Source organism: Chelonia mydas, chromosome 1 (genome assembly GCF_015237465.2).
Source record: "Chelonia mydas isolate rCheMyd1 chromosome 1, rCheMyd1.pri.v2, whole genome shotgun sequence".
NCBI classification, from domain to species: domain Eukaryota; kingdom Metazoa; phylum Chordata; order Testudines; family Cheloniidae; genus Chelonia; species Chelonia mydas.
The window spans coordinates 9,986,662-10,002,709 of NC_057849.1; the positions used below are offsets into that span (position 1 = coordinate 9,986,662).

Consider the following 16,048-nt stretch of genomic DNA (forward strand, 5'->3'; position numbering starts at 1 on the left):
GGCCGGGCCCCTCGAGCCCCTCTGGTGTGGGGCGGGTCGGGCTCTGTGCACGCGGCAGGCCGGGCTCCTCCAGCCCCTCTGGTGTGGGGCGGGCCGGGCTCCGTGCATGGGGCGGGGCAGGCCAGGCTCCTCCAGTCCCTCTGGTGTGGGGCAGGCCGGGCTCCGTGCACGGGGCAGGCCGGGTCCATCTAGCCCCTCCGGTGTGGGGCGGGCCGGGCTCCTCCAGCCCCTCTAGCGTGGGGCGGGCCGGGCCCCTCTAGCCCCTCTGGTGGGGGGCGGGCCGGGCTCCTCCAGCCCCTCTGGTGGGGGGCGGGCCGGGCTCCGTGCACGGGGCGGGCCGGGCCCCTCTAGCCCCGCTGGTGGGGGGCGGGCCGGGCTCCGTGCACGGGGCAGGCCGGGCCCCTCTGGTGTGGGGCGGGCCGGGCTCCTCCAGCCCCTCTGGTGTGGGGCGGGCCGGGCTCCGTGCACGGGGCGGGGCCGAGCAGGGCCCCCTCCCTGGGGCTGGGCCCGCCGGGGGCTTCCCCCGCTGGTGACGTCAGGAGGGTTCCCTCCCCGCGCGGACGCAGCCCGGCCGCCCAGGGCCGCAGCCATGGCCGAGGCGGCGGGCAGCGGCGGCGGCAGGTCCTGGAAGCGTCACATCGTCCGGCAGCTGCAGCTGCGGGACCGGGCGCAGGGCGGCCGCTTCCTGGACGTGGTGCAGGCCTGTGAGCGAGCGGGGCCGGGGGCGGCCGCCTGCGCCGTGCTGGGCGGGGGCAGGGGGAGCTGGCGCCCGGGGGTGGGGGGGTTTGATTTGGGGAGGGGGTGTTTGGTTTAGGGGGACGGAAGGAGGGGGTGTTTGGTTTGGGAAGGGAGGGGGACGGGGTAGCTGGAGCCCTCGGGCAGCAGGTGTTTGATTGGGGGGGGCAGGGGGTAGCTGCAGCTCGCGGGGGGGGGGTTGATTTGGGAAGGCGGGGGGCAAGGGGTAGCTGGAGCCCTGGGGGGAGGGGGTGTTTGGTTTAGGGGGATGGAAGGAGGGGGTGTTTGGTTTGGGAAGGGAGGGGGACGGGGTAGCTGGAGCCCTCGGGCAGCAGGTGTTTGATTTGGGAGGGGCGGGGTAGCTGCAGCTCGCAGCGGGGGGGTTGATTTGGGAAGGAAGGGGGCAAGGGGTAGCTGGTGCCCTGGGGGGGGTGTTTGGTTTAGGGGGACAGAAGATGGGGGTGTTTGGTTTGGAAAGGGAGGGGGACAGGGGTAGCTGGAGCCCTAGGGCAGCAGGTGTTTGATTTGGGAGGGGTAGCTGCAGCTGGGGCGGGGGGGGGGGTTGATTTGGGAAGGCAAGGGGTAGCTGGAGTCCTGCGGGGGGTGGTGTTGGTGCAGCTCAGGGGGCTGCCTGCTTCGGGGTAGGAGCAGACTTTGGGTGGGGGAGATTGGGAGGGGTCAGATGGGTAGGTGTGACCCTGGGGTGGGTGGATTTTAGGCAGTGATGGAGGGGAAAGGGGTAGGTGCAGGCCTGGGGGGGAGTGTACTTGATTTGCGGGAGGGGCAGGAGTCGCTGCAGCTCTGGTTAGTGGGTGCATTTGAAGGAGGAGCAGCCCCGCGTGTGTGGTGATGGCTGAAGCGCCAGGGGAAAGGAATAAGGCCACCTTCAGTTTTTGTTACCCAACAAACTGTTGTGTAGCCAGGTCCTGGCCCTTCCCCCTTCTCTCAGCCTCTCACTGGATGAGTCATTTGTTTTGTAGCTGCCTTTGAAATATAAATATCCCTTTTCTGGCCGGGAGGTGTGGTTTGCTCAGAGTTTTGTGCCTAACTCTGTTTTGACTTGTAAACGTGAGCTCCGACGCCGTCCTTGTCCTCCACCGGCCCCGTCGCTTGTGCGTTCTGTGCCCTGGCGTGTCTCTCCGTGCTGCGATGTGTGGGTCAAACGCCCATTCTGGAGGTAGCCGGAATTGCTGACTCTCCCACACCCTCCCCCCGGCGAAATAAACGAGACGTCGCGTAGCCGAAAGAAAAGTTTCTGTGGTGTGTGTGGAAGAAGGAACGTGAGGGGTTGGTTAGATCCGTGTTCTGCTGACCTCGCTCTGAACTGCGACCCTGGCCATCAGGAAGGAGGCTTGTTCTGGGCCTAGAAGGAGCGGAATGCTTTAACGTGATAAAGGGAGGTGAAAGTAAAAGCAAAAGGATGAAATTAGCCGAGGGGAGAGCTCTAGGTTGCGTATCAGAGACGTCTTCCTGGTTGTTATCAACTGTTCGTCTTGTGCGAGCAACAACCATCTTGGAAGGGAGATTAAATCATGCTTCCGGGCTCAATCCAATATCCAATTAGTAGAGGCGGGAATGAGACCTAATGGGGAGGACAGGTGCTACGCCTTCCTCTGAGGCAGCCAGCGCTGGCCGCCGTCAGCGACACGATATGGGACCAGATGGATCTCAGGACGGATTTGACCAAGCAGCCCTTACGCTCCCCAGTCAGGATCGGTGTCCTATTGTGCTCGGTACTCTACAAATGCACTATTGCAATCCCTGCCCTGAAGAGCTGATATCCCAGGCTTTGACCTGGTAAGAAGCTCTGTTCAGATGTGCCCCTGAATACATTTTCAGGATCAGGGTCTAATTGAAGTCAGGATGCAAGGAGTGGGTCTAATAAACAGTATGGGGTGGCTTATGGTGACTGATACAATCCCAGGATCACATAGCTAGGGAACAGCTGTATGAATTGGATTCTTGCATTTGCCCAGTTCCAATTGTTTAAACCTCAGGTTATTTTCGATACGTGTATCTATTTCTATTCAAAATAACACAGTCATTTCCCAGATCCCTCCAAGTCTCCTGGTCAAGCCCATCCCAAAATTCAGTGACTGCCAGAAACCATCTCCCATTGATCGCAGTGGGATAGTCTCCTTGGGGACTTGGTGGAAGCCCCACCCTTGTGACCTTTTGTGGGTTGTATGGTCTAGTTTTAAAAGTCCTGGAGGGAATAATCCTGCCATGGCCTCAGGGAGATAGATTGGAGGAGCTCAGTGCCTCAGTTTCCCCATCTGTACAATGGTACTGACCTCCTTAGAAAAGAGCGTTGAGATCTGCTGATGAAAAGTGCTATATAGGAGCTGAGTATATTAGGGCTTTTCCTTTGCTCAGGTCCATGACTATATCTGCTTTACACTTTTCAGATGGCCATCCAATATTTCTCACATCCTCACCTCTGCTAAGTGGCTGCTTTGCGTCAAAGGTTACTGTAATCTTTCCCATTGCTAATAAGTCTTTACATTTGTACCTTTCCTCTCCAAGTGCTTTCCAGGCCCTTCAGCTGCATTTCTGATCCTGGATCTGGTTTCGCCCTAATTTTGTGTCATGCTCCAGAACCAAAGCAAAAGAGCGTGTGAAGTACGTGTCAAGAAAACCACGTGCCCTAGTATCCTCTGCAAGGATGGCTAGACTGTGAGTCTTGGAAGAAGGCTCTTGGGAGAACACAGCTCTTTCCTTGACGTGTGTGTTTTGAGATTGGCAGGGAATGTCTGGGTGTGCTTTCACTTTCTGCTCCTCAGAAGGGGAGGCTGAGTCAGTCTGATGCAGAAACACTTTATTGCTGACAACAGATGTAGGCACCGGTGAAGCACTGAACTGCTGCTGAAGCCTGCTGCGGTCTGCACTTGTATCTAAATCAGGTTCAACGCTGCTTCGGCTCGCTTCCGTATGCCCATTTTCAACAACAGGTCATTCTTGTTGTGTAGACAAGGTTTCGTTATTATTCCTGTTTTTTGCTTTGCCCTCTGACTCTGCGCCCTGGGGGTTAGGTAAGAGAGAGGCGTCTGGGGCACAAAAAAAGAAAAGGAGACCTTGTGGCACCTTAGAGACTAATAAATTTATTTGAGGATAAGCTTTCGTGAGCTACAGCTCACTTCATTGGTGAAGTGAGCTCTAGCTCATGAAAGCTTATGCTCAAATAAATTTGATAGTCTCTAAGGTGCCACAAGTACTCCCTTTCTTTTTGCGGATACAGACTAACACGGCTGCTACTCTGAAACCTGTCTGGGGTACAGTAAGTCAGGTATCCTTCACTTTGGGGATGGTGAGGGGCTAAAACACAGAAAAGAGCAGGGAAAACCCACTCCTAAAAACAAACACAGGCAGAATCATAATGGGGGGAAAAGCCCTAGTTTATTCCCCTTTAAACTCTTCTCATCTCATCCAGTCTGGATGCCCTATGTTAGTTCACTCTGTCTCCGTTTCCGACTCTAGCTGGAGGAGAGAAGGAAGAAGATCAGCTGCGGATCTGCTAGCCAGGGAATTGGAGGGCAAAGCCTCTAGGCCTGGTGGTGCAGTTCCAGGAGGCCGATTTCCAGAGAGGAAGGATGGTGTAATGGTTAGGGCACTAGCCTGTGACCCGGGAGCCTTGGGTTAAGTTCTCTGCTCTGCCAGAAGCGTCCTATATAATCTCGGGCAGGTCGCTTAGGCCCGGGTCCATGAAGGTGTTCAGGCTCCTAACGATCATTGATTTCAAGTACTTTTGGGGAAATGGGCCTTGGTCCCTCTGTGCCTCACTTTCCCATGTGTAAAGCAGGACTAAAAGCACTTAGCCCACGGGGAGGTAGCGAGGGTAAATACATCACAGGTTGTGAGCGGCTCAGATACAACAGTAACGGGGTACAGATATGATGGATATATCCCATTGCAGTAAGATAGGGTTACAGTATAGGCCAGGACTCCTGGGTTCTCTTTCCAGCTCTTCCAGTGACTTTGCGATGTGACTCTGGACAGTCTCATAAGCTTTTTGAGTGTCAGTTTCCACCTCTGTGAAATGACCGTACTTTTACGGGTGCAAGCATGTGCTGCTTTGAGACTGACAGTCACAGGGGTGTTGTAAAACGGAACTAGTTCGTGTCTGGACAGCCGGGGGAAAATGAGACACCGACTTGAAGTATCTTCCCCAAGGCCGGGTTATGATTAGAACTTGGGAGTTTCGAATGCCCAGTTCTCTTCGTTCATCTAGACGGGGTCACTGGTGCTGGCAGGTCTTTTGAGATCCTCCCAATAAAAGGCTCTGTAGAATTGCAAAGGCTGAAGTAACATAATCCCCTTGCCATCTCTCCCACCTTAAGCTATGGTCCGGCGGAGTTAAAAATGCAGGGAGGGGGATTTAAAGTTCACTGCACTCAAATGCTGTCCCATGTTCAGGAAGAGGGCCGCCACCCGTCTCCCGCTCTTGCAGGTCTTTCTCAGATCCTGCAGGCCAGTCTCCTGCTTCCGGTCACAAAGTGATCCCTGCCTAGTTGGCTGAGGAGACACTTCTTATAGGGTCACACAGTTGGGGGCGTTATAGGAGGATTGTGCTTTTCTCGGGGGCATCCAGCATTAGCTGCTAACAGAGATGACCTGAACCATTACTCTGTATCTGGTGCAGCAACTCCTGTGTGTCAAAGGGAAAAAAAGGTCTCTCCAGGTCACGTAAATATGTTTCCGTGCACGAGGTTTATTCTGCTTCAACCTAATAGTTATTCTCTTCCTTCTGTGAGGGTGATTTTTTTTCTTTCATTTTCAGTAGCACTTCTCTATCAGAGACCCAAGTTGGGGAGCGTGAATTTTGACCCCCGCCCCCCATCAGATTATGCAATATTGCTTTGCTGTATGGCCTCTGGAAAGGTTTCAGAGTAACAGCTGTGTTAGTCTGTATTCCCAAAAAGGAGTACTTGTGGCACCTTAGAGACTAACCAATTTATTGGAGCATAAGCTTTCGTGAGCTGAAAGTGACTCAGAACCCCCCAGGAAGTGCCCCTTTTTTACAGGCTGGTTTTCATGGTCACAGCTGAGCCCGGGTGACAGCTGTAACGCACAGCTTGTCTTTCCACCGGTGGTGTTTACCATTCCTCTCCGATGTAGATCCACAGCTTCCAGTCTGCATTATAGAATCGTAGAAGATTAGGGTTGGAAGAGACCTCAGGAGGTCATCTAGTCCAACTCCCTCCTCAAATCAGGACCAACCCCAATTAAATCATCCCAGCCAGGGCTTTGTCAAGCCAGGCCTTAAAAACCTCTAAGGATGGAGACTCTACCACCTCCCTAGGGAACCCATTCCAGTGCTTCAACACCCTCCTAGTGAAATAGTGTTTCCTAACATCCAACCTAGACCTCCCCCACTGCAACCTGGGACCAGTGCATTACTGAGTGCACCGTGCCAGGGAGTGTCTTGGAAAGGACTCAAACGTCAGCTAGTTCCCACTGGCTCACCTCTTGGAAGGTCCAAGTTGCCGTAATGAACGCTGGTGCTCTATGCTCTGCCCTTGCTCCCTCTTTGCTCCTGGGTCCAGCTCAAGCTGTTGACTATGCTCTATTACAGGCCCTCAAACTGTGGGGTGCGCTCCCCTAGGGGGGCACAGAGGAACATTGGAAGACTGGAAAAGGGCAAATATAGTGCCCATCTATAAGAAGGGAAATAAGGACAACCCAGGAAATTACAGACCAGTCAGCTTAGCTTCTGTACCTGGAAAGATACTGGAGCAAATAATTAAGCAATCAGTTTGCAAACACCTAGCAGATAATAAGGTGATAAATAACAGTCAGCGTGTATTTGTCAAGAATAAATCATGTTAACCCAACCTGATAGCTTTCTTTGACAGGGTAACAAGGCTTATGGATATGGGGGAAGCGGTAGACGTGGTCTATCTTGACTTTAGTAAGGCTTTTGATACTGTCTTGCCTGACCTTCTCATAAACAAACTAGGGAAATGCTACCTAGATGGAGCTACTATAAGGTGGGTGCATAACTGGTTGGAAAATCGTTCCCAGGGAGTAGTTATTAGTGGTTCACAGTCATGCTGGAAGGATATAACGAGCGGGGTCCCACAGAGATCGGTTCTGGGTCTGGTTCTGTTCAATTTCTTCATCAATGATTTAGATAATGGCATAGAGAGTGCACTTGTAAAGTTTGTGGACGATACTAAGCTGGGAGGGGTTGCAAGTGCTTTGGAGGATAGGATTAAAATTAAAAATGATCTGGACAAACTGAAGAAATGGTCTGAAGTAAATAGGATGAAATTCAATAAGGAAAAATGCAAAGTACTCCACTTAGGAAGGAACAATCAGTTGCACACATGCAAAATGGGAAATGACTGCCTAGGAAGGAGTACTGCGGAAAGGGATCTGGAGGTCATAGTGGATCACAAGCTAAATATGAGTCAACAGTGTAACGCTGTTGCAAAAAAAGCAAACGTCATTCTGGGATGTATTAGCAGGAGTATGGTAAGCAAGACACGAGAAGTAATTCTTTCTCTCTGTTCTGCGCTGATTAGGCCTCAGCTGGAGTATTGTGTCCAGTTCTGGGCGCCACTTTCAGAAAAGATGTGGACAAATTGGAGAAAGTCCAGAGAAGAGCACCAAAAATGATTCAAGGTCTAGAAAACATGACCTAGGAGAGAAGATTGAAAAACTTGTGTTTGTTTAGTCTGGAGACAAGAAGCCTGAGAGGGGACATGATAACAGTTTTCAAGTACATAAAAGGTTGTTACAAGGAGGAAGGAGAAAAATTGTTCTCATTAACCGCTGAGGCTAGGACAAGAAGCAATGGGCTTAAATTGCACCAAGGGAGGTTTAGGTTGGACATTAGGAAAAACTTCATAACTGTCAGAGTGGTTAAGCACTGGAATAAATTACCTAGGGCAGTTGTGGAATCTCCATCACTGGGGATTTTTAAGAGCAGGTTGGACAAACACCTGTCAGGGATGGTCTAGATAATACTTAGTCCTGCCTTGAGTGCAGGGGACTGGACTAGACCTTTCAAGGTCCCTTCCAGTTCTATGATTCTATGATTCCAGGGTGTGTGACGGGACCCAGACCAGCCTCCCACGGGAACCAGGGAGAGAGCGCCACCCAGCCCTGCCCCCGGCCATGGCCCTGCACCTAGTCCCGTCCCCAGCCTCAGCTCCGCACCCAGCCGAGGGCCCAGCTACTGGTCCTCACCATGGCCCAGCTGCAGCTCCGCTCCCAGCCCTGTTCCCGCCCCCAGCCTCAGCCGCTGGCCATGGCTCCGTTGCCGGCCCAGACCTGCCCACAGCCTCGGCCCCCTGCCCTTGGCCTCCCTGCTCCAGATTCCGGCTCCTGGCGGGGGGCGGAGGGGAGGGGAAGGGTAGGGGCACACCATGGACAGGGGTAAGGGAGGGTGTGACCCTGAAAAGTTTGGGGACCGCTGCTCTATTAGGTCTAGGACCCAGTTACCTGAGATATGAAGCCTCTCTGATTGGTCATGGGAGTTAGAATCTGCTGACTCTTCGGTGGAAATTTTTCAGCTGGTTCTGGTTGGCAAATAGAACTTGGGACAGAGCAACAAGGATCTTGAGCTGCTGGTGGCTTCTGGCCTCCAGCAAAAATCCACAGAAGCCCGTGAAAACCAATGGAGACCAGCTGGAGGATCCTAACTGGGTTTACTCAAACTGGCTCTGTGGGGAAAAAGCAGGGAGGTGTTGAAACTCTTGCTTCTCGTTGGAGGGCCCATGTCCATCCTGGTCAAGATTGATGGGGCTGTATAAGACTTATTTGTGCCATCGACCTTCTCCCTCCCCCTTAGGGGTGGGGATGCTGGTTAGGGACCAGAGCTGGTTTCTGCTGGTTTGTGGCTGTTGGTGGCGGAAGGCGTCCAGTGGTGGAACCTCAGTAAAAGCTTCTAAAATTAAGTTCTGCCTATGCTTCAGAGAATTGTCTCATGGCCAAAGCCTGGCCTAGGGAAGTGCAGGGTGAACGTGGGATGGGTGCTGCGGAGATGTATCGCAGAGGGTATGCTGGGGGGCATAGATGGATATTGCACTTAGGTCTGTAAGCTGTGAGCTTTGTGATCGTCTCGGGAAGGGAAGGGAATGCTACACCATGGACTGGCTGCCAAGAGACCTTCGTTGCCAATGCTTCTGAGCCTCAGTCATATCGCTGATCATTCATTCGCTCCCCCGGAGGGCAGATGCCATGGAGAATCATGGCTGTGAAGGGAGATGCATCCCCTGTCAAGGGAGAGGCGTCCCTCATGTAGAGCTTGACCGTTAGGTTCAGGACTTTGTTACTCTGTATTTGGCACCAGGGTTACCACTGTGGGAATCGTGTGTCCAGCTCTGGTGCCCACACGTCAAGGAGCATGTTGATAAATTGGAGAAGGTTCAGAGAAGAGTCACGAGAATGATCACTTGATTGGAAAACCTGCCTGATAGTGATAGACTCAAGAAGCTCAATCTATATATCGCAACAAAAAGCAGGTGAAGGGGTCTGTAAGTATCACAGATCACAGTCCGTAAGTATCTACGTGGGGGACAGGAATTTGAGAGTAGAGGGCTCTTCAGTCTAGCAGATGAAGGTCTAACAAGATCCCGTGGCTGGAAGTGGAAGGTAGGAAAAATTCAGACTGGAAATAAGGTTGAAGTTTTTAATAGTGAAATAATCAACCATTGGAACAATTTACCAGGGGTCATGGTGGATTCACTGGCCATTTTAAAATCAAGACTGGATGTCTTTCTAAGAGATCTGCTCTGGTTCAAACACAGATTAAGGCCTGTGTTATGCAGGAGGTCAGAGCAGATGACCCCTGCAATCCCATCGGGCTTTATAATCTCTGATGGTGTTCAGTGGGGAGCTGATGCAGTGACTGGGGTGATGCATGCCCTTCTACTGGTGTGACTCAGAAGAGCAAAGCATTTGCGTTAAAGCCATACACCGTGTTTAACCCACAGATATCTAGTCATGTTTCCCTGATCAGTGTAGACAGGAAAACCGTCTCCCCTTTGTAACCATGTTAAACACAGCACATCGCTTGTTTTTATACCACTTGTTCCTAGCACAGTTTAAGGGCTTGGAGAGGGGGCCTTAGACTAACCCCTTTTTTTACACCCCCACGCCCTTGGAGAAGACCTAAAAACACAGTCAGTTCTTCATGGCGGCTCCTGGCTTCACTAATGTGTGATTTCGATCAATGGAGAACACTTTTATGCAATTGACGGATTTTGGTAAAGTGCGTGGTATTTAGTGCTGTTGGAAAACACCCTGGACACCTAGAAGATCTGTTTAGTTCAGCCCAAATCACCTGAGCTACTCCCACTCCTCAGTCACTGCCATTATTGTCTGTATTTACTGTAGGTCTAGGTTCGGAGCCACGGTCGCGGATCAGGACCCTGTTGTACCAGGCGCGGTACAAACACGGAACAAAAAGACAGTCCCCTCCCCAAAGAGTTTTGCAGTTTTGATATCAGATAAGAGACGACAGATGGATGCAGACTGATGAGAGAGTGCCGGATAATGTGTCGGTGCTGGTCAGCATCACGGGCAGGGGTTTGATCAGGCCAGCAGCATGGCAAAGGGGAGTTTTGAGAAGGGATTGGAAGGCAGATCAGGAGGCGGCTTTGTGGATCTTTCCAGGGAGCTCCTCCCCAGAGTGTAGGGCAGTAGGGGAGAAAGCACGAAGGTGCTTGTTTCGAAATGTAACAAGTGAGGCCAGCTGGCATCGTGGGCTGATAGGAGGCAGAAGTCGATGACTCAGTAGCATCTGAGAGATGCTGGGTGGGGATAGGCTGGGAAGGGCCTTGAAAATGAAGACAAGTAGCTTGGTTCATGGGACTGAGACGGCAGAGCCAGTGGATGGGCATAGTGCACCTCACCCTGACCTGGTGGCATCACCTCTCTGGCTCAGAGGTTAGTACAAGTCCCATGGTCCATTCAGCCATTGGCACCTTTGCTGAGACTGCCGGCAGGTGGGCCAGGGGTGGCATCTGACGTGTGTCACTCGGCTGGAATTCACAACGTGCCAATGGGAAAAGATGTGCACAGGGAAGATTTGTATTTGATCCACCACCCCATAAAGAACTTGATACGTTTACCAAAGCATTGGAGCAGTGACGGACACGTCAAAGGAACCAGCTGTCTTTGGGAGGAGACACCACACTGCACACCCACCCCTTCCCCGCCCAAGACACAGCTGATAAATGAAGCATGCCTCCAATTTAGTCTCTAGGAATTTGGTAATAGCAGCCAACATGAGTGTAGCCTGATAGCCACAGACCAGGATCTGCCGGGTGTGAACCCCAAGGGGAGAGAGGAATTACCTTGGGGGACATAACGTACAACTGTTGTGTTCCACTGCAGAGGTGGTTGCAGTTCAGCATGATTGACACAATCCCAGCATGGATGTGTGATGGATTCCCCCCGGGGTGCTCCCTGGAAGTGGGGTACCACTGAGACTCCCCGACCCACCAGCCTGGGCTCCCTCTCACACTGTACTGCTGTGACAAGCTACAAAGCCCTCCAGCCTGCATTTTCACCAGCATACATACAGGTAGGGGCACACCCAGCTGCAGTTACAAGCAGGCTCTCTGACCAGCCCCTGCATGGGGAGGCTACTCCCAGCTCCGCAGGCACACACGCTCTCTGGAGTATAAACCCCAAATTATACTGTCTTGTGCTGCACAGGGAACTGTACAGCGTAAACTCACAAAATTTGCCCCCTCCCTCAATGTGGAGAGGAATATGCAACAGCCTTTCCCCCCCGAGTTATGATTCCCACACACTTCACTCCAACTCACTGGTTTAGATAAAGCAAAAACAAGTTTATTAACTACAAAAGATAGATTTTAAGTGATTATAATGGATAGCAAACAGATCAAATCAGATTACCTAGCAAATAAACAAAAAAGCAAACTAAGCTTAATATACTAAATATATTGGGTATGAAGAGCAGATTCTCACCTGAAGAGATGATACAAGCAGGCTGCAGATTCTTAAGGGGCAAGCTGCACTTGCTTTGCAGCTTGGAATCCCCAGGTATTTCATAAAATCCCCTTAGGCTGGGTCCAGCACTTCCCCCAGTTCAGTCTTTGTTCCTCAGGTGTTTCCAGGAGTCGTCTTGTGTGAGGAGCAAAGACCCGCAGATGTCACTTCCTGCCTTATATAGCTTTTGCATATGGCAGGAACCCTTTGTTCCCAAAGCTTGGTTCCAAGACCAGCCTGTGGAAAAACATTGACATCTGAAGATGGAGTCTAGAGACATGTGATCTGATCACATGTCCTTGTAGAATCATAGCAGCCATTAGGCTGTCTGCAGCATTCTCAGGAAGGCTCCCCAGGTGAGAGATAAGCCTTTCCTAAGGCCTATTGTCTTTTCCTAATAGCTCATTGCCTTGAATAGGCCCTTCCCAAGCAACTCTCTAGACTGAAAGCAACTTGTCTAGTGGGTGTTATGCGGGTGTAACTACATTTGAAATGCGGATACATAGTTAATATTCAGAACTTCAGATACAAAAATGATACATGCCTACAAATAGGATAATCATATTCAGCAAATTGTAACTTTTCCAATGACACCATGTAATCTCCTTTGGGATGAAAGGCACCAAAGAAATGGGAAGGTTGTACTGTTCTCATTTTGGCTTCCTTGGAGTTTAGCTGAAATTTCTGTTTTTGTGTATCCTGTAGTGCAAAATAATTGACTTCCACCTGACGATGCTGTCACATTTGCATCTTAACAGGATGATGCCCAAAATAAACCAAGGGCTCTTAACCACTGCCTCCATCTGACAGACCTGTGATGGTCAGGAAGATCCGACCTATTTTGGGATAGTTGATGACTCTGGGTCTCGATGTTTGTAGAAAACTCTGGGGGCAATTTCCCTTCATCGCAGCGATGCCCATGAGCTCCAAGCACCTCATCCCTCGTGTATTTAAACTCTCTTGCTGCAGAGAGAACAGGGCTCTTGGCTCCGTGGCGGTAACTTGAGGTAGAGGAGAAGCCAATGTCTGCTCCGCAGTCCTTCCTTGTGAGGGTGGTGGATCTCAATGTCACTGTTGGCAGGTGCAAGGTCACCACCTTGGTTCTCTCCTTGTGTGGTCCTCTCCATCATCTGTCTCAGGCCTGAGGGTACCTGTGCTGGTCAGTGCCTCTCTCCAGCCTTGGTGACAAGTTATGTCATTCCTCAGACCAGTGTCGGGCTAGGCCCGGTTCATCGGGGTGCCACTCCCTTATCTCTGCAATAGTGAGGGCGTGGTGCCACTGATCTCATGATGGGCCAGTGCTAAGCCAGGTCAAAGGATCAGGGTTTTCCCAGGACAGCTCTCCTGGATTTACTGTGCAGCTCTAAACAGCCAAGGTCTTTTCATTGCTGTGTGGGCACGAGATCCCACCACACTTCTGATCTGGACAAGGGGGCTTATTCCTTCCCCAGAAGTGGCTGCATGGCATGACGCTTCACGGTTGCTCTGAGGGGGGGTCAGCGGGTGAGAATGTTGTCGTCCGTGCCGTGTGGAGCGACTGCCGCCAGACCTCAGTCCCCAAAGAAATCATTCCAAAGCTCTGAGCACGAGGGCCTTCATGGGGTGGCTGCATTGGGAGATTCCATGTCTTGGGAGCTGGCTGGCTTAGCCGCAGTGTCTTTTGTTTAGAATTTGCTGCCTCGTTATATTTTGCGAACGAGAAACAAAGCCCAACATTCCATGGCTTTTGTGCAACCCGGCACTGCAATGATTCAGCCCTTTCAATCCCTCCGCTCATTTCCTGTTCTGACACCAAGCCCCCACCCCCTCCAGGGAAAGCTTTCAACACTCCTCCCATGCACCCGCAGGCCTGGTTGCCCCCCGCAATCCTGTTAGGCCCCTGCCTTGTCACCCAGGTCTTTTCTGCAGAGCATTGAAATTTGTCTCTAGGAGCAACATTCAGCCAGGGACTGGCTAGTGGCCGCAGGTCCAGGGATCCGGTGTGTCCCCAGTGCCTTAAGAACGGTGAAGGCTTTTGGCAAGGGGGCCCGGGGCTGGATGTGACATGGAAAGAGGGATGGGTATAGCAGCAGAATTCGGAGGACGTGAGCCTGTATCACGGTGACAGTGTCCCGACAGGCCCAAAGGAGTCCAGGCTTTGGTGGTAGCTTGTTCCTTAAAGATCTTGCCAGTTTGAGCAGCGGTGTGAGTACGGTGGGATGTCTGTCTTTCTGTTGAGTGACTCCTTGATCCTTGTTAGAATCCTTAGGCCCGGTCTACACTCGGTGTGCCCAGATTTAACTCAAATCAGCCTTTAAATGGATTTAGTTAAACCCTCCTCGTGGACACCTGAAGTTGCATTACACCCGGCTTATATCAAGTTAGCTTAATTCAGTCAGCCGGAGCCTTAGACATTCCCATGGAGAGAGTCTCTTTGTGCCACTTGATAGCACCTCGGGGCAGGTGTAGCCTGCGGGAGAACTGGAACCTAGGGCTCCCGGAGGGCAACCTGCCAGAGATGCTCATCGTCTCCTGGCCTGTCATTTTTGAGAGGGGCTGTGCTCCCCGCTCAGTGCTCAGGACCTCTGAAAATCAGGCCGTTGGCCTTACCTTCCTCTTGCTCCCCAGCCGCTTGGCACGGACGCTGCGTCTGGCGCGTGCTTTGGAGCCGTTTCTAAACAGAGCGGAGCTCCGCCAGGCTGGAGGAGCGGCACCCTGTGATTTCTCTTGGGGTAAAGTAGCTCATGCCGCGGACGTGGTAGAGAGGACAGGGCAGGGTTCTGCAAAGGTGTCCGACAAAACCGAAAGCTGAGGGATGTTATGGGGCCGCTGCTTAGTGTTGAAGACACACAGTACTTCCAGCTGGTAATGGAAGACGATAGGGAGGCAGAGCTGCTCAATGTCTGCTTTGCTTCAGTCTTCCCGCAAAAAAATAACGTGACTGGCTGACCAGCGAGGTTACCACAGAGAGCAAAGGGGAAGGGGTGCAGCAGTATTTGTAAAGAACACGTCCGGGATCTTCTGACTAATTTGAATGAGATCAGGTCAGCAGGGTCTGATGCTATTCACCCCAGGGTGCTGACGGAATTAGCTGAAGAAACCTCGGAGCCACTGGCAATAATATTTGCAAACTCCTGGATGAGAGGCGAGGTCCCGGAAGACCAGAGAAGGGCTAAGGTAGGGCCCATCTTTAAAAAGGGGAATAAAGGAGGAACCGGGAAACTATAGACTAGTCAGCCTGACTTTGATACCTGGAAAACTACTAGAGTAATGTATAAAGCATTCAGTGTGTGAACACCTGGCGGATGATGGGGTGATCACTAGCAGCCAGCATGGATTTACCAAGAACAAATCATGCCAAACCAGCTTGATTTCCTTCTTTGGTTTGCTGGGTAGGGGGAATGCAATGGACATAATATACCTGGACTTTAGCAAGGCTTTTGACACAGTCCCACATGACACGCTGATAGGTAAACTAGAGAAATGTGGGCTCAGGAGAACGACCATTAAGTGGATGCATAACTGGCTAAACAACCGCAAACCAAGAGTAACTATTAACGGAAGGATGTCGGATTGGGGGGAGGTCTCAAGCGGGGTTCCACTGGGGTCTGTTCTGGACTCGGTGGAGAGAGCTCAGATACTGTGGGGATGGGCCTGGCGCAAGATCGTAGACAGCTTGGGCCACACTGGGTGTAGACATAAGCCACGCTTTGGGCCAACCGTGTTATCAGCTGATCGCAAGCTCGGTGAAAAGCCATAGCACAGGGAGGGCCACACGCAGCACACAATAGCGTGCCTGTAATGCCGGGAGTCTTGCTCGCAAGCACAGCGGAGATCTGAGCAGGGCTGGATTGTCAGGTAATATTTTATGCTCTATGAACACCCCCCTCTCCCCCCCACCATGAACACATCCTGATGGAGCCCAAAGTACCACATGAGCTTTATGTGTACTGCACCACTGAAATGCAGCCACTTCTGGGGTGGAGCGTGGTAGCCAGCATGCTGGACAGCAATGATGGGAGGGGGAAGCTTGCTTAAGAAGTCCAGAGTAAACCTTCCTTCTGTGAAATGTGCCCTGGGGTCTGTGGCATCCACAGCAGGCGGACCGGACATGGGCTTTTGAGATCTCTGCAATATCCCCCTCCTCCCGCCCCGGGAAGCGGCAGGGGACTCATATTAGAACTTGGCTCAGCAGGAAGAAGCGTTGGCCGGGCCCGGCTGGATTTGACGTTACGGTTGAAACCCGAGGGTCAGACCTATAAACCGCCGCTGCAGCTGGGCGTGTGGGGCAGCAACGGAGGGTGTGAGTGAGTGCACGCAGGGCTGATGCATTTGCACCAGTGATCTGCTTGGAGCGGGTGAAACACCT

At 52.1% G+C, this 16,048-nt stretch overlaps 1 protein-coding gene across 3 annotated transcripts in view; it reads left to right on the forward strand.

Annotated features, from left to right (window-relative positions):
* The first annotated feature begins 484 nt into the window (after positions 1-484).
* ATG16L2 (autophagy related 16 like 2) overlaps positions 485-16,048 on the forward strand; it is a 56,416-nt gene continuing 40,852 nt past the window's right edge. The window contains exon 1 of one of the 3 annotated variants that reach the window (XM_037914955.2): positions 485-704. In XM_037914955.2, coding sequence (XP_037770883.1) covers positions 590-704 — 115 coding nt within the window. In that variant the 5' untranslated portion in view covers positions 485-589. The remainder of the gene's footprint in view (positions 705-16,048) is intronic. The other 2 variants (XM_043527223.1, XM_037915001.2) reach the window with 2 other exon arrangements.